This window comes from Caenorhabditis briggsae (genome assembly GCF_000004555.2).
Source record: "Caenorhabditis briggsae complete genome, chrX, whole genome shotgun sequence".
In the NCBI taxonomy this organism is placed as follows: Eukaryota; Metazoa; Nematoda; class Chromadorea; order Rhabditida; family Rhabditidae; genus Caenorhabditis; species Caenorhabditis briggsae.
This window is the reverse complement of record NC_013491.2, coordinates 2,376,575-2,403,356: the sequence shown is the minus strand read 5'-3', so window position 1 is coordinate 2,403,356 and position 26,782 is coordinate 2,376,575. Positions and strand designations below refer to the sequence as shown.

Genomic DNA, 26,782 nt, shown 5'->3' with positions numbered 1-26,782 from the left:
TCTCANAGNCAAAATTTTTGGACCACCTAATTTTGATATGATAGAACTCGACGAGTTCTACAAAATGCAACTATTTGGAAAACTATATCTTGTCTATGAACAGAGTTACAGGCCATCAAGTGGCTTTTCCCGGACGGCCCGGAAGGCCCGGGCCGGGCCTGCATTTTTTCGTACTATTTTGTCTGTAACTCTGTTCATAGACAAGATATAGTTTTCCAAATAGTATCATCTTTGTAATACTCGTCGAGTTCTATCATATCAAATTTAATTGGTCCGAAAATATTGGCTCTGAGAGAAACTATGCCAGGGCCCGCGAAGGCCCGGAAAAAGGCCCGGATTACAAGTATGATTCTCAGGCTTTTCAGGCTACTCTAATTTTCAAAAAGAAGTAAATGACGTTATGACGAAATACTTCGCATATGTTGTTTTTTGTTTTACTCTGAATTCAGTCCGACTATGATTTCAATTTCTCACAAAAACTAAAATTCGAAAAAAAGAAAGAAATTGTTTTCTGATGTAATCTGCACGTTTTTGTTCGCTCAAACCTTCCCTAATTGTTACCTGTATCCAGTCCAAGTCTCTGTTCTGGTAGAGCACGGAGAGCAGCAAGTGAAACAAAAAAGTTAGTAGAAGGATGACGAAATAAATAGGAGAGGGCACGAATATTTAGGTGAAATGACAAAGGAGGTGTCCCTTTCTGCCATGTTCGCGCGCGCGCAACGGAATGAGAGTGAAAACGGGGGGGGGGGCGGACCCTTGCCCTTGTCCTCCGCCCCTCTCGCCGTTCGGATTTTGAACGAGCTGTATCGCGGGTCAACAAGTTAGCATACGCAGTGAGGTGAGCGGTGTCGCACGAGGAAGAGTTATCAGTGTGGTTCTCGTCGCCAGAATAGAGGCGTTTTTGGGTTTAGAATGTGTGTTCGGTGAGCATTAGGCGAGGAGGAACAAAAGAAAGAGATGATGGGGGGGGGGGGGGGGCGGCGGTAAGGGAGGGGAGACGATGGTGTTGCTGCTTTTTGGCATCGCTATTGTTTGATTAATGTAAATTAGCTATAGTTGTGTCGATTTGTGCTATACAGACGTGTACATGCACTGACCTTTTTGGGGAGAAGAAAGATGGGAAAATAATGGGATGTTGGCACGATATTGGCGCTAATTATGTGAAATATGAAGTGGAAAAATGGAGAAGATTCTCAGATAAATCTAGGATAACCAGAACAAAGCGAAAGAAGATCGACTCTGTGAATTCAGGGATTTAGAAAGGCTTGAAGACTATTTTTCTCGATTTCGGGGAGATCAGAAGTGTGCAGAGAGAACTTTTAAAATTTCAGGAATATACCAATGTTGGAAACGTCAATTTTCCTGGAAACTCAGGTTCTGATGAATTTAAAAAATGACTGTGATCAGCGGATCTGAGTTGTCGGGGATTCTAAATTTGAAAATAAACCATAAGATCATAAACTACACGAACTTCTAGATTAGTTTTGATAAGTTTCAAACTATCCGTTCCCGAGATTCTCTGAATATCTTGGGTGTAACCCTCGGGAACTACAGTTGCCTCGTTTTTAAATTCTGAACCGAGCATAATGATATCCCATAAGACCTAAATCCCATATTTTTGAAAATCCGAATTTTTATACAAAACGTACCTCCCCGAACTCTTAAACTTTAGGGAATCTAAACTTCTAAGAACTAGACTCCTCTCAAAGTTAACGTAGTTTATGATTCATATTATAACACATTATTAACTTCACAACTAGAGAAGTTAATTCAAGCGTGTTCTGAAGTTCCACATATTTTAGGACGAAAAAATAACAATTTCTAATAGAACACTGACAAACAAAATTTCCAATAATTTCTGTTTACAGTTACAGTACCCGTTTGCGGCATTCGGTGCCAAGGTACGAAAACAATTCAAAAATACAACAAAAATGAATTACCTATTCAGAATTGTTTTGCTCGAACGCACGTCTGTCATAGGTACGACCTGGTACGGAACTGTCAAAATATTTGTTTGGTTTTTTGAACTAATTATCTTTTTCACCTATTAGCTCGGATGACCAGACTCGTTCCAGAGGGAGGAACGGATTTCAGAGTTGTTGACAAGATAACAAATGAGGAAACCGATTGGATTTAAAAATTAGAATCTCTTAGAGAGGAATACAAGCAATGTAGAAAGATACTCTTTACCAGCTTTTCAGAATATTCTAAAATCTGGCCATTGAATATAAACCGTCAGTTTATCAAAAGTCAAATTGCAAAACGGTGGTTCAAAAGACTCAAAAGATTAAACAATTTCCAGTCTAGGCTATTGGCAATTCCAAAGAGACCGAAGCAATCACCTATTATTTTACTTCCCAATGTCTTTATCCTGTAAACCAGACCAGAAGGATACTGTAGGATATTCAAATATGTTTTTTCCCATTAGCCTAAATGACCACTGATCTCATATTTGTTTTCTGTTTCTAAAGTTCAAATCATTCCAGAGTGGCACCATCTGTCAAAACACATCAAAGGAATATTCACCGACAAAATGTTAATATTCTCAGTGTCCTTGCACGCGGAAGCTTCTTGCTGAAACCAAAACATTCATTAGCCTTTTGAACACTATTTCGCAATACCTAAAATTTGAATATGGAGAAGTTGAATATGGAGATATATGGGAATATATGGGAAATTTGTTTTCAGAGAAGGGAAGTTCTAAAAATTGAGCAGCATCTAGCAGGGCTGAAAAACGACACGAATACTAAAAAAATTGCAAATACCGTATTTCCTCTCATAGAATCTCACCTATATTTAAAGCCCACCCTGGCTGTGAATTTTTCTTTCGATCAGTGCAGACATCCTTTTTTTGTTAATTTTTCTGGTAATTTCCGTTGAGATTCTTGTCGTTTTATAACTATTCCAGTTCAGTTAAAAACCGGAAACCCTCCAATTTGATTTTTTTTTAAATATCAGTCCTCCCTCAGTAGGTGGAAAAATAGAAGCCATTGGGCCTCTATTACAGAAAATACGGTACGTAGAATTTGAATTCTGTATTCCTACAATATGGAATGTTCAAGATTTGAAGGTTATGAAAATAGGATTTTTAATTGTATTGCCTATAAAGTCTATGTAGGAAAGGAAAGGAATCCTACAAATTCCAAGATATTCAAATTTAAACTTTTATGTAAAATTCAAAAATTATTTGCTTCTGAAAGTCCCAGTTTCTATGATACATCATTTTTGAAATTCGCATATTTTGAAACTCTTAAATTCTTCAATTTCTGAATATAATTTGCACCTGTATCTTCTCCAAAAGCCCATCCGAACCATTACATTTTCAATAATTTTCTCGATTCCTGTAAGATATAAAAAATTATCAATGATCAAACTATTCATCATGATATCACCAATTATTTATTTGCTGACTAATTTTTGAAATCGTTGACATAAGTTGAGATATATCAGTTCAAAGTTGACGGCTTGAGTAGTCCTCTATTCAAGAAAATAGGTATTCTGAACGTTCGCATGATTTTCAAGAAAGCCGAATTTAAAATTCTAAAACTGCATTTTTAATTTTCAGAGGTTCTCAATTTCTCCGTCAGTTCTACACGAAGTATGTACACTATGACAGCCTTTTTTTCTGAAAACTTTGTTATCTCTTTTGTGAATCAGTACACCGTTGACTACCCAAGTGTTTAATTTCCAAGACGAATCTTACTGAAAGTGAACTTGCCTACCAGACTTTTTCATAACCCGAAGTCACATGTCAAAACCCAACTGGTATATGATGCGCTGTGTATGTGTCTCCGCGTTTTGCCTGCTACTCAGTTCTCCTTCTTCTTCCTATTTCTTCTTCCAAAATGATTTTCTTTTTTAGAAAGAAAAAAGGGTTTCCTCCGAAACATGATGATGACATGTGACCGGCGTGCTGGTTTCCTTTTATTTTCTTCCCTCATACGTGTTGCTGGGCGCGTCGACTAAGTGAGAGTGAGGAAACATTCATTTTTGGAAGAAAAGAGGCAATTTTTTTCTCGGCCCATCTTAAACAAATATGAGGTTCGAGGCAACCGTAACTTTCTGTATATACAAAAATATATTCTCCATTTTTTCTCCTCTCTCTTTTTTTTTGCACGTCAACATGCATACCAATTTACTCCTCAAACATAAATGGGGTTGGAAGAAGCGGCGGACGGCTTTTTGTGTGTTACACTTTCAGAAAAAAACGACAACCTGGGTCGTTATTCATACTCCTCATCCTCCGTGTTGTACATTTTCCTCTGTCCCCCTTTTCTTTTTCACTTTTTCCTCTTTTTTTTTGGTTTGGTCCGCTCAGTGATCAGAAGGCAATCTAACATCACGATCTCTTTTCTTAAGGATACTTACCCACAACTTTCTCTGTCCTAGAAAACAGAAAATTTATGGTCTACCTAATCATTTTTTTGCAAGTGGAGGTGATAAATCTAGTCATCCCAAAAAATTAGACCGAACTACTATTTTTTGTAATGCGAAGACCATATTTTTTGTAATGCGAAGACCATTTTTTTGTAATGCGAAGACCATCTCTATTCCCCTTTTTCTAAATATTTCAAAACTTTTTGTGTTTTTGAGATTTCTCAAAAACAACAAAAAAAAGAAAGAAAATTTATAACGCTGAGTAGTCGGGAATGGAATCGTCGAAAACAAAACTTTTCTCGTTTTTTTTTTCAAAAAAAAGCTCTTTTTTCTCAATCTTCTTGAGTTGTTTTTCGTATCAACTTTCTTGGAATATACACTGACAGGTCAAAAGCCAGAGACATAGTGTTTTATCTCTATAATCGTAGAAGTTGGAAGAGTTTCTGTCTAGAATTGCGAATTTCAGAACTTGAGAGTCTCAAAATCTCATGCCCTCTTTTTTTTTCGCTCTAATTTCTCCAATTGGAGCACATTTGATATGTGAACTTTGAGCTCAATTATCGCAGTTCTTTCCAAAAATATGAAAAGATTGTCAACAAATAAATTATTATTTTGATGTCATCAAAATTTTATCAGTTGACAGATTTTTGATATTTTTGACAGGAAGCGAGAGAATGGAGCTCACAGCTTGTCTTGTTTTCAATTGAATTTCGGATTTCGAAACTTCGGAATCAAAAAATCTTTTAAAAAATACAAAATTTTGTTCTTTCCTATCCTCTTGTAGTTGTTGCATGTTCCTCGTTTCTACTTTTTATTTTCTTTGCATTATTGTTCAAAAACTTCTATTCTTCACCGAAAAAGAACTACAGAAAAACAACGGAAAGCCGAGAGGCTAATAATATTTCCCCCCATTTCATTTCTTTCCGTCCCCTACCCAAAAACGGAAAGAAGTCAGAAGACAAAACATCAATTTTGGAGGAATGGACTTAATCATGTGCTTTTCTATCTTTTTCTGGGGGTTTTTACGTCTTTGTTTTCCTTCTTCTTCTTTGTTACTCCATCCAATTTGGCTAATCCACACCCGTCGCTAATTGTAGTCTTTTGCCTTTCTTGGGGAGTTGAATTTGTGACTCATTTCGATCTCTTTATATCTTCTCAATTTCCTTCTTAGCAGTGTCTAGCTTACTTTTTTGGCAAAACATTTTGTTTGGCTTTTTTTATTAGCCAACCTCTGCTATTCTCATTTCCTCCTCTTTTTCTCGACTCCTCGGTTTCGCTCGCAAATCTTTTTTTTTTCGTTTTTCAGCACATCTTCACAGCTGCTCAAAAATTTTCGCACACAAAAAAAAGTAGACTGAAAAAAGTACTTCAAGGGCACATTCTAGTCGGTACCTGAATTCTCCAAATTTTCTAGATATTTTTGAAAAATTTCAGAGAAACTTTAAGTTCTTGTTTGTCTCTTCTGGACAAGTAAAAAGGGGAAAAAAGAAGGAGGAAAAAGAAATTCGATCCTCGTTTTCATTTTTTTTTTCGTTTTCTCGGGGTGTTTTTAGTGACGCATATCACGCACATCTAACTGAATGTTCGCTTCCAAAAAAATAAATTTTTTCAGTATTTTTCACTTCAAAAAGTAATATTAAAGGGCTTTTTAAAATAACGTTTTTGGGAGAGAAGAGATTACTGTAGGTTTAGAAATTCAGCATATGCTTTGAACGCGCGTTGTTTTTGTATCTAGATTTTAAGTTATTTAGTATCTAGACTTTCAGTTTTTTAGGTTTCAGAGATTTCAATCTTAGTGAGATGTAAAATATAATTTTGGCATCTCCCTTTCCACTGTCTTTTCTGATTTTTGATCAACAAATCTTTCTGGTATTCATGTGTAGTCAAGAACTCTTGCCAACTGGGACTTGCATTATTGAGTATGAGTTTTTTGTACTTTCGAATAATGATAAAGATACAATCAGGAATTTTGCTAATTTAATATATTTTGGTTTTTAGTTTCAAAATAATTGTTTCTAATTATAGCATGACAAGTCCTGCCGAAATACAAGCGTTTCTTTAGAATCTGTAATGAATGACTGTATTTTCAGTTTCAGCTAAACCCTAATTAGGTACATTTCCAAAAATCCACAGTACAAAAGTTCATAAATTTCACCCGTTCCCAGTTAAAAAGTGTTAACTTCGAAGTCCTAAAAAAGTTGTTCAGAATTTTTCAATTCGTCTGAAAGTTTCAAGGTATACTAAACTAAAATAGAACTTTAGTTTTGTAGTTGACAACTTTTTTGTCAAAATCCATCAAAACAAGATAGGCCCGTTGATAGTGTTATGACTCTGAACTACTGTAGACACTATTTGAGTGCCCACCAAACGTTCAGCTCTGAATCCATATATCTCGGTTTCTGTGAATGCTATTAAAAAGATGTAAACAGACAAAATGTTTTTGATATCATAATCAACCTTTTGTCAGTTGACTACTTCTTGATATCTTATACAGAAATCGAGATATCTGGGCTCAAACTCGAAAGGTTGGCTGGCAGTCTATCGGAGTGTTTACGGTAGTTCATTTTATTTGGATGAATTTTCGTAAGACAGCCGTCAACTATAAAATTGAAGCTCTTTTTTGTTCAGTAGACTTTAACTTTTTTTTACTCTTTCAACGAACATTACTTTTTTATTAGAAATTAGAAGCTAGCCTTTCTCGATTAAAATTTATTAAATTTGGCTGGATGATGCAACTGATGTAACTGTCCCCTAAAAGATCAAAGATCACAATAATACTACCATTTGAAATTTGAATCTGTTGTGAATATCTCACGAGGTTACCAAAGTGTGATGTCACTTTCCATAAACATAAATTGTCCATTGTGTGTGTCCTTTGACGGGGCACGGCCATAACAGTATAATTACTGCTGGGAGGTTGGTGGAGGTTGGATATGTCGAAAAATCGGTTTTTTTGGTTTTCGTGACTCTTATGTCTGGACATGATTCCCCTAATAAACTCGGACGAACCGTTTCGGTCATTTTCCAAAATATTAATGTTTCTTGGAAGTGATCGAGGTCGGAACAAGGGCGCCAGCAGCTGCCGAGTGACCCTTGCTGGCGCAACGCATAGTCGTGTTATCTGCACATTTCATCATTACACTTTTGTTTCAAGAACTAGTGTTCATTGCTCATTTTTACGAATTCTAAGATCAATTTCATGACCTCGTCAGTTTTTTAATATAGAGATGACAAAGAATGATGTAACTTTTCCTTTATTTTGTTTAAAAAACTACTAGACTTCTTCGTCTTCTGAATGTCAAATGTGCCAAAAAAGAAGAGTTTTTGTGTTTCGTAACATTTTGTTTTGATTTTTTATCACTCAGTCTCCATTGTGTACAACATTATGATTCATATTCCTCGTCTATTGAAGACTGTCTTCATATTCTTTTCAGTTTATTGTCAACAGTTTTTTTTTCGTTGTATACCTGGTGGACTGTGTTTGGCTATAATTTTAGTTTAGAAGCAAAAAGGAAATTGGATTTTTCCTTCATATATACTAAGTAAACGAAATAATAAGTGAGAAAATGAGTAGGAAGCGAAAACAATTTCCGATGATGCCGCACGGAAGACGCGAAAACAGGTTTGCAGTCGGCTGGCAAGAAAGAAATGAAACGCAACATTTGTCTTTGCCGTTTGCCCTAGTCACGGTGTGCGGGGGTATAGCTCAGTGGTAGAGCGCTCCCTTAGCATGGGAGAGGGCTGGGGTTCAATTCCCCATACCTCCAGAAATCTTTTTGTTTTTGTTTTTTAGTGCTAGGTCACAATTGATTTTCAACTACAGTAATCCTGAGAATTCATTTAGAGTAATCTTAAGAACTCACGTACAGTAATCCTAAGAATTCGTTTACACTATTCCTGAAAATTTATCTACAGTGTTCCTAAGAATTCAGCTCTAGTGTTCCTAAGAATTCATGTACAGTAATCGTGAGAATTCATCTATTGTAATCCTATCCTAATAATTAAGCCTACTAATTCTTCTACAGTATTCCTAGGAATTCATCTACAGTAATCGTAAGAGTTCATCTACAGTATTATCTTGAGTTCGTTGGCCCCATTTTAGAATTTAAAATTGACAACTTTTATAGTGGTACGAGCCAATACGTACAGTGAAGAAAAACTACCGTAACCTGAATGCTTTTTTTCGGATTTTTTATTTCTGATTTTCCGTCTGTTTCAGAAAATGTTTATTGTACAAATTTTTCTTGGGAATAAAGGATAATTTCAGGTTACCGTGACTTTGTAGGCTCTTTGGCCACGACCACCAACGTTTCTGTTCTACCGCACCCTTAGAATATTACTGTAATAGATCAATTACTGTGTTGACCGTTCTACTGTACATTCACATCTTATTTTCCCACTCAACGTCTTATTCACATTGGTATTCACACTTTTTTGGTCACCTGACCTTTAAAAACCAAATCAATCAATCAATCACGAGAGGCACAGAGAGAGCACATCGAACGGTGTGGCCGATGATCAAACTCTCCTCCACAAAAACTGTTTTGACTCTGTGTCTCTTGCATGACAGTCCGTCTTACTCCTACTCTCCCCCATTCCTTTTCCACACCTATTTCCTCGACCGTGTCGTAGTCCGCCTGACTGCCGCGGAGGCCGCATACCCATACACACAGCACTGTTGTTCTTCTTGTTTCCGCTCATTTTTCCCAAATCGTTCGCGCTCGTCCGGAGGTTGGTCTTCCTCCTCTACTCTCTCTCTCTTCTCTCTCTTCTCCTCTTCTACTCGGCCCCGTTGTTTGTGTCTTTTTATTCCTTTTTCCCCTATTTCTTGCCCCCGCTCGCAACGGGCGAGTCGTGTTGTGTGGCCCCAACCCGACGGCCAACACCAACGGCAGCTGCCTCCGGCATATACACACACAACACTCTTTTTCTTTCACTTTATATTATTTAGTCATCATCATCTTTTCCGAGATAGCCGTTCGCAACCTTTGTTTTATGTTACTTCCTCTTTTTTTAATCTCATTGCGCATAATCTCATTTGTAAGGCTACGCAAGGCTAATTACAGTAATCCCTCCCGAAATTGCCGCTACATTTCATACAAACGAACTCATACAAATTAATTATTAGGCAGAAACGTCTACAGTAAGAATCATGTGGAAATTAATTATGGAGTAGCTAGGAAATTGAAAAATACAAAAAAGAGAAAAAAACGTATATTGAAACATGAATCAAAAGCTTGAATACATTCAATATGAGTCTATTGTTAAGTTTTGAATACAAGTTTTGAATATATACTCAAGCTAAAATCATTGCAAACATTTTTTTGCATAGCGAGAGATTATCAAAAAATAGGAAAATTTTGGTTTTTTTTTTTGAAAAAATGGGTTGATTTTACTTAATTTTTGACCGGATTACTGTAAAAATCACTCACTCTCTAGTACAAACAAAATAATTTAGAGTACAAAAATTGATGGTTAAGCAGAGGCTGATAAGAAAAAAAACTTATGGAACTTATTCCTGTTGTGATTCGGCAGATGGTGGTGGTGGTGGTGGTGGAATGTTGTAGAGAATGGCCATGAGCTCCTGGTAGAGAACTAGCATCTCCTGATATTCCGTATGATAATACTCGAGTTTGGCCTGGAATATGGTTTAGTTACCGTATAACCTGTATTAGGAGGGTCGCCCTATTTATTCTATTTTTGTGAGATCCCTAAGGGGACTTCTGAATTAGAGAAGCTCTTTAATTAGAGGGAGCACTTACAGGCACTTCAATTTTAGAGGCCCTCTAGAACAGGTTTTAGGGTAGTCTATGAATCGGTCAAAACTATTTTGGGAACTTTTAGAGAGATTAAAGGTACTGTAATTGCTTTAATAGTAGCACACCCAAATCATCAACTTCAAGCGACATTATCTCAATTTTTGTGAAAGATATCAGAAGTTTGTGTCAACTAATAATTATTGATCATAAAATTAACAATATTTTATCAGTTGACAGGGTTTTATATAGCTCATAATTGCTGGTTTGAGCTGACTACTGTTAGACGGAATACGGTAGTTTAGCTTCTGAATTTCAGTTGGGTTCAAGTTTTTAAATGTTTCTGAAATAAATTTTTGAGATATTGACCCAAACATCAAAAAAGGAATTTTTGACCTACCGTAATACTCCAATAAAACGTCACTCTATAATTAAACTTTGAGATGATTCATCTCAGTACCTGTCAGAATTATGAGAAAATTGTCAACTGATAAATTGATTATCATAAAATTACTAACAGTTTATCAGGTGACAAATTGTTCATATCTTTAACAGGAGTCGAGATAATTGAGCTCAAAGTTGTTGGTTCGGTAGGCTTCTATCAGAGAGAATACGGTAGTTTAGCTTCTAGGTTTCAGGAGAGGTTTGAGTTTAAGGTAATTCCCCGATTTTTCAAAAAATTACAGAGTTAAAATAGGTGCAATTCTCACACACTATGTAAAACTACCCTTTCCTCTTCTAAAATTTCATCACGCTCTCAACCTAGTGCCCCTAGCAACACTCGGAAATTTCATAATTATATCTTTGAAATCTTCATTTGCTCTCATCTCGCCTTTTTACCAACATCTCACCTCAAATGGTGCCCGCTCATTGCGAGCCATATCTCCCTCGATGAGCTCAATATTGTCCATGATACGCTGATTGAGGCTGCGAAGCTGGCCGACTACCGTATTTGGGATCACTCCGATCTGGGTGGTCACCAGACGAGACAGCTCACGGAGATGGAAAACGATAGTGTTGATTTGCTCCTGAAAATCGATAGTCTGGATACTGTAGCTGATAGAATCAATAGATAACCGATAAACAACTGATAACTAACTGATAACTGATAGACTTACAATATGGCGATAGTCCAACACTTGTCGAGATGGCTCGTACATTCCGTCAGTGCTACAGGCCGAGGCGTTGGAGTCTGAAACTAGTGATGTTTCAGTTCAAAACGCTTACAGAACTAGACAGGGTGTTCTAAATCTGATTAAGACTTTAGTTTTTATAATTTATGCTTAAAATCGTTACTTTTCCTTTTTCTAGACAGGAGAAATGGGGGGAACAACCAAAAACGAAACACCCGACACACACACATATGCATTTCGTTTTTTTTATCGATGAGAAATAGGATAGAATTGTTATGTGAGGTGATAGGGAGGGACATATGAACACCCCGCAAAAAAGAGAGTTCATATTTTTGATAGCCCTTTTCAGTTTTTTTGTTTCGCTTACCATTTCTCCTCATGCAAAATTTTAGACAGAACATCTAATAGGAGTGGGGAGGTAGCACTGTAGAAGCTGAAAGTTTATAAGAGCTCAGTGCAGAAAAATTCATTTAAAGGCTCGCAAAAAGTGGGAGGAGTGTTGGAAACCTAGGTAACAGTACATGTCATAAGTGGAGGCTCTTGAGAAGAGCTCTGAAAACGTAGAGGATATATGAAAAATTAGTCTAGCTAGAGACAAAAGAGTGTCTGGAAGTCGGTGCCCAGCACCTGAACTCCTGAGACTGGGAGAATAATACAAAAATTTGTATAGGTATAATGGCATGCACTATCTATAGGGGATTCTGTCCTGTGTCTTTCTTCTTGTTCTCGTTCTCTTCTGAGTTTATCTTCAACACAATATACATACATTGTTTACAGAACAACATGGATTCCATCGATTCGATAATGAATAGCGTCGTTGAGAAGGCGATGGCGGAGCAGAAGGAAGAGGATGCCAAGGATCTAGAAAAGATGTTGATTGAAGAAGCTGCCAAGGAGAGCAAGCAAGAACCAGTAGGCTCGGAGGATGTCGAGAAAAACGAGAAACCCGAGGTAGCAAAGATCGAAGAAAACGGGAACGAGGTGAATAAAGAGGAAGAAGCTCCAAGGCGAAAACGGTTCAGCCTGAACGAGACACCAGACAGTCCACCACAGAAACAGCCAAAAGTTGAAGATTTCATGCCGATTGAAGTTCTCCAAACTCTTCAACAACTCTCTACTCCAAAACTAGGCAATAATGGTCTACCATGTCGTCCAGAAGCCATGACGATTGTCAATGGAAAGCCAACGCTTCCAGATATGGAACCTCTTCAGCAGTGCCAACAACTTCAACAAATCCAAGGACTCATTCACTACCACGAACAACAAGTCAAATACAGGTCTTACATTCAATTGGACATGCTCAGAAGCCTCCGAAAGCAGCTCAACGATCAAATGCTCCTCCATCCACACCGTCATCACTACGACGCAATGGTGGAGGCTGCTAAGAACAATCGTCTGACACCATTGTCGTTGGCGGAGAAGAATCAACTCGAGTACTTCTCTCAAATGGCCGACTGGACCTTGGATGCTAGGGTGAGAAGGGAAACGAATGAAAAAAAAGAATAAGGAAATTGGGGAGGGGGTTCGGGAGGGGAGTATGGTAGGAGATTGAACAATAAGAAAAAAGATCTCCGGAAACGCCGAGGTTTCTAAAAAATAGCTAATTTCCGTTTTTTTCCAGGCTATTTTGCAAAACAAGGAGACACCAACCTATCTCAATCTTCTTGGAAAGCAAGTCATCGACTTCAAGACTCGTCTCAATGAGATTACTACTCATGAGCAATTCCAGGTGAGAATCTAGATGATTTGAGGTTTTATCAGCAAATTTGACCCAGACAGGGATGCCAGACATAATCATGATAATTTTTCTTCTCAAAAATCTCTTTCTTCTTTTAGAATCCTTTTAGATTCAAAAAAACGTGGGAATATCTTTAAGTACAAAAAATTGACATTCTGAAGTTGGAGTGTTATGCGAAAATAGAATTGGAAGTTTCTCTAAAATTATCTATAACTATTTCGAAAAAACTGGGTTAACTACTTCCTAAATTAAAACATACCGTAAACACTCTAATAAAACGCCACCCAAATTTAAGCCCATGTATCTCAATTTCTGTGAAAGAAATCAAAAAATGATTAACTAACTGAGTATTGCTGATATCATGATAAACATTTCATTAGTTGACAACTTTTTGAAACCTTTCAAAAGAAGTGAGATATATAGGCTCAAAGTGAACGGTTTGCGTGGCGTTCTATTAAATTGTTTACGGTATATACCGTATTTCCTCTCATAGAAGCCCACCAAAAAGGCACAAAAGACTGTAAACTTCGAACTCACTTATCTCGATTCATAGGAAAGATATCGAAAACTAGTCAACTGATAAATTGTAAGTCATAATATCACCAACATTTTATGACTGGACACATTTTTGATATCTTTCACAGGAACGAAGATAATTGACCTCAAATTTGACGGTTTTGGTAGGCTTCTATCAGAAAAACACAGTAACAACCATAACCTGGAAATGGCTTCATTTTCCTATTTTACTGGATTTTTGCTAGTTTTCGATGATAACCTGGTTATTGAAAACCTAGAAAAAAGCCCCAAGTAAAAGAGCCTGTGAAATTAAAAATAATCCACACAGAAAATTAAGTTTGAATGGCCTTAGGATTATAAGAAAATTTGGAGAGTCTTGAAGACTGATATCATCTACGCACCGTGAATTCTGAAGCTTTGAAAATTCAAATACTCGTTTTCCAGGTGTTCGGACCATTGTTCGCGGAGCGCATCGACTATCATCGTGAGCTGATCCACACTCTCAACCGCCGCTCGATGGTCAGCATCTCCTCCTAAACGCCATCCCCTACTCTAACTTCTGTACAGCCCTAACATCCCTATAGAAAGCCGCGCTTTTATTTTCCATCTATCCACCGCTTCTCTACCATTTGCTATTGTACTTTTTGCCACAAAACCTAATTTTTGAATTTGATATCACTATTCTGTCAGATACATGTACCATAGATCCATCCCATCATTGGACCCCATTCTCTGAATCTCTCATCCAGCTTTTTGTTTTCTGAAGATAATGCGATATCACTATTTGAATTTTCCAGTGAACCTAGTACCCCAACTGATTTTTTCTGAATCGTGATTTTGTGTTTTAGAATACTCCCCACTCACCCTCGGTTACAATTTTATTGAACTTGAAAAGTTTCCCCAAATCTGACTCATTTGCCTAGATTTTATAATTCCCTTGCCTTTCGACACGTTCCTGAATGTAAGTTCCAAAACTGAATTGATTTTTGTGATCGCATCTCTCGAACCCCTTTTCTTATTGTAATTGAACGAATTATGTCTTTAGTTGAAAATAAAAACGCACCTTGGATATGGAAAACTCGCTCGATGGATAGTTTGAACTTCATTTGACAAGAATAGGTGAGCTTGAATGGAAAGGGACACACAAAATGGGACACACAAAATAAATGATTGAGAAGTGTGATATTTGAGGAGGGCTGGGGTGGGAAAATTTCTAGGAACAAAAATCCAAGGATTCTGATGTTTTTGGACAGAGCAGTGGGATTGTAGCAAGTGATTAGAATAGGTATTTAAGATACTGGATAAAAATAGAGAGACTTCAATCATTGTATTTGGGTTTAAAAACAGATGACGACAATTAGAAATCTTAGAGAACCGGGGGATACAAAAATTATGGTGATTGGTAACAGGATTCAACGATTAATTGAGCAAGGTGGTCCCATATGGTGAGGAAGGTTTCGCGGTTCTGGGGTATCATTTCCTGAAAAAGTGTTGTATCGCATTTTCAAGTGAACTCATTGAAACACCATATTCTAGTTTGAATCGAAAATTCAAACAAATTAATATTGAAGTTTTAAAATTATTTTTAGTGGTTCAGGTATTTTCAGTTTTCTTTGACAAGGCCAGGACCCCTAGTTAGCTAATTACAATCAACCACCGTGAACGCTCTAATAACAACCCTATTTTGAGCTCTATCTCGGTTCCTATCAGAGATATCAAAAATGTGTCAACTGTTAAAATGTAGCGAACATTATGACAAACATTTCATCAGTTGACATATTCTAGACAGCTCTTGTAGAAATTAAGATAATTGAGCTCAACGTTCATGTAGAGCATTTATTAGGCCAAATAAAGATGTTCCTTACTTTTAAGTCATCCATCTGAAACAATTCAGAATTTACACCACGCTAGTTTTAAAAGCTTCTTTTTTGGGTTACAGTAACTGTTCCAGTATAGTTTCAATTTACATTTTAAGCTCAATTATCTCGATTTGTGAGGAATAGAAAATATTTTTAATTATCAATTCACATATTTTTGATAACTCTAGTTGCAACCGAAATAACTGAGCTCGAAGTTGAAACACAGGGTGGCGCTTTATACTAGAGAGTCTAGAAGGCTCTATACTAGAGTAGGTAAAATGAAGATGTTCGTAGCTTCTTATTTGAATATTCTGAAAGTATAGACTATGTACTACAAAAGCGGTTTTCCATTGATAAAATATTCAGACTGCCGTAATTTAAAATCCAGGTGCTTGGGTACCTGTAACTGTTCCGATTTTCATCAAGATGCAAAAACTAGAATGTATGAACTCTAAATCAAATGGCTGCAATGCTGAGAAAAAGCACAAAACTAAAAAAACAGGAACCTCCATGATCTGAAATGGGTTCTTGTAAGATTAAATGGTTGAGAAGTATTAGATCGTTTACAGTTAGACTCTTGGCCCCCAATCAATTCTACCCCTTCCTCGTTCCCCATTCAACTAACTTTAAATTTCTGCTCATCATTACTGCGAAACTCTCCAAACAAGGCTTGCAAATGCATCTGAATTCGACATTGAATGACGTCGCAGCGTGTCGACGCACTCAACGAGAACCGTTGACGAATTTTGAGCTGAAAACTTGATGAGGGTCGAACACAAAACGATCATTCAGTGGTTTTTACCAGAACACGATTGCTCTCGTTGAGGAAAACTATCATGGAGCGAAGTTGATCCTAAATATGGTTGTTTTTGTAGTTTTAGAAACGCTTTTTACTCTTCCTGACGGTGTCAGAGGTGTTCGCGGAGTGGAACTGCTCAATGTAGAGGTTCCAGAATTTTCTCCCATATCAGGCTTTTTAGTAATTGTCTCTTTTGAAATCCGCAACAAGAGAGTTGAAGAAGTGTAAGAAAATTTTGAGTCATCAACTTCTATCTTTTGCTCAGAATATTTGAATTCAATAACGACATCTGTTGCACTTTCGAGCACTTCATCATTGAAACCATCAGCTTGAGGAGCAAAAACCAGATTAGAACGTGATTGCTCAGAGAAGGGCTCAATTTTGGACATCTAGAGGAAGAATAAATTGTTCATTAAAAAATCAGAAAGAGGCCTGAAAAGAAAAAAGCGGCTCGAAAAAAGATTATATGAAGCAAACAAACATTTTTTATTCGACAAGATAGAAAACCACATCACATTATATTGAACGATGCAGCTTGAAACCACATAATTTTAAATTTTTTCATGAGAAACAGGCGGTGGTGATGAGATTTTGTGTTCAGAGAAAAGCGATTGAAGACAATGTTTTATATTTTATGTGGAGCCCAAAAGTTAGAGAGAGAGAGAGAGAGAGAGACAGACAGACAGAAAAATATCATTTTTAGACGATCGGTATTATTGAAAATCATGAGGGATTACGATATGGAGCAGGAGCTGCGTTGTAGATCAGTGCTGGGTGAGTTGGGCTAGACGAAGTTTCAGCTGTTGACTGTAGCGCTTCTTATCCTCGGGCGCCATTGACTGAAGAGCACCTGGAAGCGGATAAATGCGTTTCCACCGTGAGACACTTCTCCTACTGTAGGTGCGGTATTTCCGGTACTTGTTTGGCATGGCACGGTTTACCCAGTACATCTCGGCGCTCCGACGTGGCACTTGGATCGCCGACTCGGCATCCATAAAGCCGGCACCTGGAATGGAGAACTGGGATTACGGTAGTAAGTCTCATAAACTCACTCATGGCTTGATGGAAGCATAGTGCGAAGAGAATTATGACTGTTACCGAGACGTTGCACATGACTGAAATGATTGTTGGGGTCACTGAAAAAAATTAAAATAATAATTTTAATGGAATCAGACTGCTTTTCTGACTGCTCTGAGAGTTATAGATATTCAAAAGTTGGCCAGACAAATGATTTCAGAATCGGATTCGGATAAAAAGGAAGACAATAGCTCTAGAATTAAGATGCGTGAAATGAATGAATGAGTGTATGTGTGTTTTCTTTCCAGAGAACAAGGAGGAAGATCCTCCAGTCAATGACATATGAATAGTAATGAAGAGTAGGACAAAACACTCGTCTGGATGCTAATACAAACAGAAATAACAACTGAAAACTGTTCCAAATGAATGGACATTTGTCCCCAGCATGAGGAAGAGGAAGATATAAGGAAGGCATAAGGAAGAGACGAGAGACAAAAATATGAAAATTGAGAAATTCACGTTTTATTTGGTTATTTATATGCTTTGGTGTTATATCTTCTAAAAAGCGTTATCACTCAAATTACGGGGGCATTCCTCAATGACGGCCAAGACGGATGAGCCTGGCCTTAGAACGTTGCTAAAAGAACACGTCTGATCCTGGTCTTGTTCTTGTTTTTAAGCTCAAATTTCAGAAATTTGCTTCCTAAAAAGTATCAAGTGGAAGTTGACCGAGAAAATTGTGAGAATGATCATTGCTATACAACCAAACTCTTTTTATACTTATTCGGAGCTGTTTACCGGGTTTTTGGAGCTGTGAAATCGTTATTCGGATGCCTAATTAACTCACTGGGGAGACTAACAGACGCGTGATCTATGACTTTGAAATTTTATCGGTGTCACCCTGCGAAAATCTAATGATGGACGTAGATTGGGGATTTGGAGAATTGATTCTGTTGAAACTAGACAGAAGGAGAAAAGGTAGGGTTGAGGGAGGTGTCGGAAGTGAGAATCATTGATTATTGAAAAAAAATGAGTAGCTAGAAAAGTTTCAATCATCGGTATGATTTACAGTACCAGGCGAAAATTAAACATATTTCGTTTTTTTAAAGTGAAAACTAGACAACTTTGAAGCCCTAAAAAAGCAATCCAGAATTTTTTGATTGGTTTGAAAATTCTACAGTCTATTATACAAAAATAGATCTTCAATTTTGTTGTTGACAACTTACTTCTACAAATACAATGAAGCGAAGTAAACGGGTCAAAAGTTTCACAACACTTATTTCAATTTTTGCAATTTTAGCGCTTTTTTGGAATTCGGCAAGAATATTGACAATTACAAAATTCTAGTTTTTAACGTTTGGCAAATTTCCAAAGCAGATTTTAATAATAATCTGGAAAAATTATTCCAAAATATTTTTAGATTTTGAAGTAATATTTTAAGCTATTTTAAACCTAGATTTTCAGGAGTTTAGTGTTTTCCAGAAATACTGAAGCTTTAAAAAATTTACAGCGTACAATTATACAGAAAAAATCTGAGCAACTCGTTCCAGCCACCAAATAAACTCTGAACCTCTCCGAAAGAATTCCCCTAATCCACGTTCGCAACCCTATTCACCCTACCAATTAACCTCCTATTCACCCTCGCTGTTACGTCAAGGGTCCGTTGAATCCAGTCTAATGATTTTTCAACGGAGACGTCTCTAGAAACAACATTTTTTTGAAAAAAGGAGGAGAGTGAAACAAGGAAATGTGTTTCTTGTTGACTTCTTCCTACTCCAATTACCTCAATATGGGGACACCTAAAGAATGTGAGAATCGGAATGATGGTGTAGGTATAGGAAGAAGAAAGGGACCACGCATTTTATGACGGTGTCTCTAGAACAATGAGCTGGAGTTCGACAAAAGAAATAAATGACGTTTCAAGAAACAACTTGCGTTATATGACTTCGAAGGTTTATTTAAAACTTGCATGTTTCAGGAAAAGAACTACACGATTTTGAAAGATTAGACAGGTGGAAAACAATGGAAATGAACTAGATCAACCAGAAGTTCAATGTTTTTCTGGTTTCCCGGAAAACACACAAAAGGTGGAATACCCTTCATCTTATAAAAGTTGTATAACATTATACACCCCAGACATTCGAGCCGGCGTTTCCTCTGCAATTGGCATTGTGTCATTTAAATATGAAGCTTTATGCCAATTGAGCTCTGTTCATTTCTCCTTCGTCAGGAAATATTTTTGAAGATTGAGACGCCGGAAATAATATCCGGAAAAACAACAAGCTGACAATACGCTGAAATGACGGATCAAACGAGAAAGATTACCGACCGTGATTCACAAGAAAATAGAGAAGAATTGTATGTCTCGATTTTCTATGGGAAAGTTATGATCATCCGTTTTACGAATAGTTGTGACCAAAATAGTCGGAGAGGAAGGATTACAAAAAGGATTTTCTACGATCTTAGACAAAAAAGATGCAAGTGCATTTCTATGGGCTTTGAAATCCGGAAATGTTAATAATAACAATAATAACGTTAAGTTCTGTCTAAAAAGGTTTTTTTTTGAAAAGAAAAATAAAAATGAAATCAGACAAGTCAACATTTCGAAGAACTTACAAAGATTATATGATAGGATTTTGGGGGATATAGACATACTAGGAAGGGTCAAGAATTGACATCACTTGTAATAATCTTCGAAAATTCCGAAATTCGAGTTTATCAATTGCCGAGCCGGTTCACAGTGACAAATATGGCTAATATACTGTAGCGTTGATAGAAACACGCAACGTTCTGTTGATTTTCAGGCATTTTGACCATTTTCAAAAGCATAGAGCTCGGCTATCAAGTTTCTGATCACTTTGAATATTTTGGAGGGTATAAGACAGACCTAGATTGAACACTTTGCAATAACATAATTATCTGAACATTCCTAGTTTTTCAGCTGACAAGGGAAGTAACCGAAGTGTCCTCTCGCTTTTTCTTAGATATTGATGGCAAAAAATGACCCATCCGATTCCTTTCATGTCATAATGTATAACTACTATCTCAAATATATAGCTCACCGTTCATTTAAGAGAAATTTTTGAAAAAAAATATCATTTTTAAACTCAATTCCATGTACCGGATTTCTGAAAGACACCTGTTTTTTTCAGGTTTTCAGGACGAAAACAGTCTAAAAGAGGCAAATAGCTAAAAAACTAGGAATAATCTAAAAATACTGAATGCAAAGTTTTTAATCTACGTCTGTATTAGGCACTCCAAAACTTTCAAAGTGATCGGAAACTTGATAGCCAAGCTCCAGAGTTTTGAAAATGGTCAAAATCAATGTCTAAAATATTTTCAACGTCTTGAAAACAAAAAAATAAGACGTAATTTCATTTTGGCAAGACTGTCACTGAATTTTGACCAATATATACTTCCATAAAAATTCTGAAAATCTTCTTTGCAAGGCCGAAAACTTGCTGACCGCATTTGAGTAGGTTTTAAATAATTCACGTCTACACACCTAGGTACGTAACCAAGTATACTCTTCATTTGGTGTCTGATCATCCCTCTAATCAAGGTTTATCCCAGGTGAAGCTCACTCATCCGAAAAATGCTCTAAACGAAAATAAACCGATTTGAGGATAGCAAATAAATATATTTTTAGGTGAGAAAATGATTTTTATAGTTTTATCCCTTGACGTGAGGACAGAGAATTTCAAGAAACCAAATGATGTAGTTTTTCGAGGAAATAGTAATACTTGATACAAAAAACACGCCCTACCTGCCAGGATCTTCGAAAATTGTGAGATGCACAATAGCGCGTCGCGTTTTCGCAATGTATGAGTAACACCGGTAGGCGGTGTACAAAGCGTACGCCTTCAGAAGTGTGTAGACGCACGTGAATATCATTTTTATGATCAGGAAGCGGTGGAAAAATTGATCCGAGTTTTCTTCGTCGTTGTCATCTGGAATTTTTGATTTTTTTTTTGCCTTATTTGTTGATTCTAATGTAAAATCTTACCTGCTATGATAAAAAAGAATAACAGCGTCAAGAAAAACGACAGGAACATGAACATTCTACAACAAACACCTATCATGTAGACTTCGATGTATGCTAGTCGGAACGTCCGGACTCCTTGGATCAGGAAAAACACCAAAACTGGAAGAACCAAGAATTTAATTATACCTATCCATCATTTCTCGTACCTAATTGAATGCAAGTAAAGGTGAATCCGGCAATTATAACATATGGAGGAAAGGCCTCACGAACTATACTTTCTGCTGTCCAAAACGAACATTGAGATACTATCCACATAATTTCGCAGTAGGCAATCCACAGGGTTCCGGTCTGAAAAATAAGTTTTTCAATTTCTAGTCACTTGCAAATTGTCAAAAGTGAGAAATCTAAGAATCTGACTATTTGAAAAACTTAGACTTCAGGATTTTCAGAAGCAAAAAGCTCAAAATCAGCTTACCCTGATGTGCATGACTTTAAAGCAGCATAACGGGGAGGGGAGTTTTTTGACAACTGGATAGACACCATTTTCATTGATGTGGAGTTCTTTTTCGTGGGCGATGCTCATCTGGAATTGCGGATTTGGGAAAAAAGACGATAAATAAAGCATTTGACTGAGAAAGTATCAAGGTTTTGTAATCTTCCTAGTAAAACGATAAATGCAATAGAATACCATACTATACTTCCACTAAAAGCTTGATTATCTCGATTTCTGTAAGAGATACAAACAATGTGTCAACTGATAAAATGTTGGTGATATCACGACACACATTTCATTGGTAGTCATATTTTTGATATGTCTTACAGAAATTGAGATAACTAAGCTCGAAGTGCAAATATGGGGTCGATTAGAGTGTTTACGATATACTAGGCTCCAATTATTTCTGTTCGGAATTTAGTATGTCGGGACTCTCAAAATATCATAATCCCATTTTTTCAATATTTTGAAGTAGCAAAACATCGAAACCAAAAAATCTGAGAATCTGAAAAATTGAAAATTTCAGAATCTCAGAATCTCAGAACCTCAGAATCTCAGAATCTCAGAACCTCAAAATCTCAGATTCCCAATTTTTCAGAAGCTGAGAATTTCAAAAATGTAAATACGAAAATTCTGAAAATCTCAGAATTTCCAATTTCTAGGACTTTTGAGTTGCAAAATCTTTAAAAGAAAAAACATCATAAAACCGGAACAATTGAAAAGGTCAGACTCTGAAAAACTTCCAAAGCGAATTAGCTTAAAATCTCAAAATCTAAAAATTCCAAATGAATCTCAGTCCAATCTTGAAGACATTCAAAAAATATTTAGCAAAACATTATTGTTATTATCTCACTTTCAAACTCAAAAGCCTTTCTCTAGCCAACCCGTTTTTCCTATCCTCGCGGCATGTTGTGTGTACTCGGCGCCAAACACTATGCAACATGTTTATTCTCCCTCCTTCTCTCCCTCCACTACTAGCGCCAGTCGGCAACATGTGTACATGCTTCGCTTCTCTCTAGTCGTGCGGGGGTATAGCTCAGTGGTAGAGCGCTCCCTTAGCATGGGAGAGGGCTGGGGTTCAATTCCCCATACCTCCAGAAATTTTTTAAATTTTTTTCTAGAGTAATTTTAAGCTAGATTTGTTTTTAGAGAATGAGGCAATTGAGTTTTCAAGGAAATTTTGGGTTTAAAAAATTATATTCAAAAATGTTCAAATCTGATAAGCTAAGTTTGAAAAAATGCGTTCCTGTTTTAGAGCACCAGAGACCCTTCCAAAAAAGAAGTCCTAGAAAAATTGAAAAAAAAAACTAGCCGATCGACCAAATTAGAAAATAAGCACACGTCATATCTGTCTAATCCAATTTGATTTTCTTTCATTCAAAATTTCTGAATTTGTTACCTTATTTGGATTTGTATAGACTAGTGAAATAGATAGAGACATTTAATTTCTCACAAGACGAAAGGGAAAAAAAAAGAAATTGGAATGAAAACACAGAATATAGACTTCCTGGATGTGACAATGACATTTTATTGAAAACGCCTACATTTTTATTCTTATGAATACGTGCCACCCCAGTAATTCGGTTTGCATTAATATGATTAGTTTTTGTGCTAAACTCCGCACTTTTTTAAGATCTGACTAATGCTAAAGAACAGAAAAAAAATAGAAATAGGAGAAAAAATTTGAACGGGTAGCAGGAAAAAAGTGGCTAGCCGCAAAGTAAGTAATCGGGATGGATTCTAAAAGAAAAAGAGGAAAAAGGACCTAAACTGAGAAACTGAGAAAAGTGAGAATGAGAAGTTCAGGAATGGAGAATTCCCAAAAATTTGGAATTTTGTTAACCGTCTGGAATAGACAGACAAATAAAAATATAATTCAAGAGATCTAGACCTTATTTCATATTTTCGCCATAAAACATCAATTTCAGGCTTAGGATCATTTCAAGCTCCCAGAAAATTCCTGGAAAATTGAGAAAGTTTTCTCAAAAACTGTCTAGGCAACTGAAAACAAAGAAAAGTACACAAGCAGAAAAATGAAGTGAATTTGGCAGAAAAACATGGGAATTGGACCCATCAATCTGAGTCAATCAGAAGAACGCGGAGGAGCACAAAGTTGTCTCTCCCAGCTGAGGTCTCCCCAACTCCACAAAATGAGTTGTCCCAATTGAAATTTGAGGGATGAGCAATGTGGGGGGGGGGGACATAAAATCATGGGTACGTATATACGTATATAGGGTTCGTGTGACGGACAGTCGAACTAATTTGGGAGGACTACGAAACGTCGTAAAAAAGTGTTTTATCTGTTCCTTCTTTTTTCTTCTTCTCTCATTTTCCAGCGAAAAAAATAGCAAAAAAAAAAGAAGTAAGAAAATAGAACGTTGGGGGATAGAAAGTCGGAAGAAAATAGCCAAAATTGACATGACAGCCAGATGTCGTTTGTGTTTTAATGTGATTTGAGATTCGACGTTTAACTTTGAATTTGGAATTGATTTCAACATTTTTTGCAGAGCTCTGAAAACATAAGGATTATTTGAAAAATGCTCACCTTTGCACGGAGGACTCGGAGAAGATGTAAACAGAATATAGTGGTTTGACTGAAAAAGTTGGTAATCGAGGCAAAGGTTTTGGTAAGCATCTCGAATAGAATAATCATTAGATGATTTTTGGCAACGAACACCATTTCCTCAGCTTCTTCACCAAAGATTATAGAAGACAATTGCACTTGTTATTCCTTCAAAAACCACTTTCAGACACTTTCATAGCGAGTCTTGAAAAGTAGGGGGTGGTCCAGAGTTGTTGATCGAAAACTTGAAGCAGACGACTTGTGCTTTTAGTAGTTAAGTAATTGAAATATTTTGATGATGTTGATGATGAAGTCTCCGTCGGTATCTCTCTAATGTTCATCTCTGAATTTTGGGTTTTCAGTCATAAATTATTAGCCGTGGTCGGATTTGGAAGAGAAGATAGACACGATGAATATGTAAATGCTACACCAGCTGACGATGGGTTCTTGAACAATAATAATTATTATTTTCAGAAAATTTATGAATTCGTGTTTTCTTGTCTAGAGGAAGATTCTCTTTGTTCGGGTGAATGAATCATATAGGGTATCTTGCAAGCAGAACAATGTAATCTGCAAAACTTCCGGTTTTTTTTTCGCAAATTTCCGAAGACAGTTAATTTTCATTATTGGTTGAATCACAAATTCAAAATACTGGAAACTTTCCATATTTTGATATCACAGTATTCTGAAAATGATAACTACCATAAACAATCTAATATGATGACCTTTCAACTTTAAGCCATTCTATCTCGGTTCCTATAAAAGAAGACGGAAGTATGACAATTGATAAAGTTATTGTCATAATATCCCCAACATTTTATTGGTTGATTATTGATTTTTCTTCTTAGAAGAGTTTGGTGGAATAAATGGTTCCAATAAAATTTGTGGCAGTACGATTCAGTACGATTCTAAAAAAGTATAAATACAAAATTCAGAAATTTTCACGAAGAGTTGTTCAATACGAAACTTACTGAGATTGGCAGATTTTCAACTTTGATTCGAAATCTTCCTTATATATAAAACGCTAGGCGCGTCTGTCCTTCCTGAAGTCACGCTGTCATCTTTTGAGGCCGCCACCAAAACCGAACCCGCGGCCTTCAGCACAATAGCCGCGCACGCACACAGCTGCGCCATTAGTTCCACACCAGGAGAGGAGAGGGAGGGCGTAGATGATCTACAGTGTGAGAAAGAAAAATCGAAAAGTGTGGAGTGGAGACGAACAATTGAAAATGCTGAAAAGCGCCAAAGGAGGGGCAAATAGAAGGCTGGTTTTCAACAAAATTTCCGGGAAAAAGTGTCCGAAAAACAAGAGCATCGAAATCAAAATGAAGAACTTTTTTAAAAGTACAGGGGAGAGCATTCTTCTGAATTTGAATAACCCATTCAAAAAATATCAACTGATCTATAAAAAGTGATTATTCCTGCTGAACCGCTACCCTTTGTGACGAACACGTGAATTACTTTTTTTTCCAATTGATGATAGACTATGGGTACATGTATTACACAGTGTACGCAACTTTTTTGTTTTTTTTTGTGCGTTTTCTCTTCTTCTTATCTTTTAGATAGGAAGAAATTCGCCGAAACAAGTTCCAAAAGATAGAAACTGTTCATTATAGTGTCTTTGAACTTGTGTATTCGTACAAAAATGACGGTTCGATGACCTTGGTCAACTTAGAAAGTTTCGGTTTTATTTCTGAAATTCAATAAATCTAGAAATTGAAAGCTGCACTTTTGCTGAAACGGTTTCTGTGTAACGCAGCGAAAAAAAGTTTTTGAAAAAAAAATTTATTGTTTGAGATCGAAATTGAAATTAGAGATCGCGATTACAATTAGAGACCGAAATAGTTTTCCAAATATAAGAATGAAATTTAAAAAAAGAATGTTTCAAAATCCGTTGGGTTTCCTACATATTTACGAGCGCAGCACCTCAGTAGAGCTACAGCGATTCCTTTCTTTTCCTCTGTGCTGTTCTGAAAAAAAAACAATATTATTAGGAACTGATAAACAGCAATGAAACACACCATTTTCAATATTGTGAACTTCATTCTCTCTTTGCTGTTGTTATGGTAAAAGCCTATTCCAAGCACATCGGCTGCACCATGCAAGTAAACTACGACAAGTTTTCCGAATTCCACTTTTGTTGTCTAAAACACAATATAAAGAAATTCAGGTGTATTTCAAATGAATAAACTCACAGTTCTTCGAATTTTAATTTCAAAACCAGTTGACATAATGGTCATGTAGACTTTCTGATGGCTCCCAAATATTCCGGGAGTCGCAAGTGTTTCGTTCATTACGGTATGAAGTTTTTGGGCTATATTCTGAGGAATATGGTCTTCCGTGACAATCTCGGCCTCATTCATGTATCCGCAGTCACACATTTCGGCAGAGAAACATCTAATACAATAGGTTTAAATTTTGAAAATTGATCACCAACTTACTGCTGATACGAAGATTCGGTTTGGGCACCGGTCATGACGAATACCTGAGACTGTGGAGCTCTAGATTGTGGAGCCTGAAATTAATGTTGTCAGGAAAAACCGCTG

At 36.7% G+C, this 26,782-nt stretch overlaps 5 protein-coding genes and 2 non-coding genes across 7 annotated transcripts in view; 3 read left to right on the top strand and 4 right to left on the bottom strand.

The window, feature by feature from the left end:
• Positions 1 to 8,072: 8,072 nt before the first annotated feature.
• CBG29011 lies at positions 8,073 to 8,144 on the top strand. Its single transcript has one exon. It is a non-coding gene (tRNA).
• Positions 8,145 to 9,889: 1,745 nt separating this feature from the next.
• CBG16063 lies at positions 9,890 to 11,293 on the bottom strand (the record flags this gene model as incomplete). The annotated part of the gene is made up of 3 exons (XM_002643387.1): positions 9,890 to 10,015; positions 10,985 to 11,161; positions 11,252 to 11,293. 3 exons carry the CDS (start codon positions 11,291 to 11,293, stop codon positions 9,890 to 9,892), a joined length of 345 nt encoding a protein of 114 aa, XP_002643433.1.
• A 756-nt stretch (positions 11,294 to 12,049) lies between these two features.
• Positions 12,050 to 14,057, top strand: CBG16064 (the record flags this gene model as incomplete). Its single annotated transcript, XM_002643388.1, has 3 exons — positions 12,050 to 12,739; positions 12,888 to 12,995; positions 13,965 to 14,057. The coding sequence occupies 3 exons, from the start codon at positions 12,050 to 12,052 to the stop codon at positions 14,055 to 14,057; spliced, it is 891 nt and encodes a 296-aa protein (XP_002643434.1).
• Positions 14,058 to 16,942: 2,885 nt separating this feature from the next.
• CBG16066 lies at positions 16,943 to 17,291 on the bottom strand (the record flags this gene model as incomplete). Its single annotated transcript, XM_002643389.1, has 2 exons — positions 16,943 to 17,184; positions 17,231 to 17,291. 2 exons carry the CDS (start codon positions 17,289 to 17,291, stop codon positions 16,943 to 16,945), a joined length of 303 nt encoding a protein of 100 aa, XP_002643435.1.
• Positions 17,292 to 18,783: 1,492 nt separating this feature from the next.
• On the bottom strand, positions 18,784 to 21,763 carry CBG16067 (the record flags this gene model as incomplete). The annotated part of the gene is made up of 5 exons (XM_045238890.1): positions 18,784 to 18,895; positions 20,962 to 21,145; positions 21,202 to 21,339; positions 21,387 to 21,528; positions 21,656 to 21,763. 5 exons carry the CDS (start codon positions 21,761 to 21,763, stop codon positions 18,784 to 18,786), a joined length of 684 nt encoding a protein of 227 aa, XP_045095923.1.
• Positions 21,764 to 22,698: 935 nt separating this feature from the next.
• On the top strand, positions 22,699 to 22,770 carry CBG28819. The gene has a single exon. It is a non-coding gene (tRNA).
• Positions 22,771 to 26,104: 3,334 nt separating this feature from the next.
• CBG16068 overlaps positions 26,105 to 26,782 on the bottom strand; it is a gene marked incomplete at both ends in the record, with an annotated part of 1,809 nt that continues 1,131 nt past the window's right edge. The window contains 3 exons of the mRNA XM_045238889.1: positions 26,105 to 26,206; positions 26,258 to 26,380; positions 26,432 to 26,633. Of these exons, the coding sequence (XP_045095922.1) occupies positions 26,105 to 26,206; positions 26,258 to 26,380; positions 26,432 to 26,633 (427 nt within the window). The remainder of the gene's footprint in view (positions 26,207 to 26,257; positions 26,381 to 26,431; positions 26,634 to 26,782) is intronic.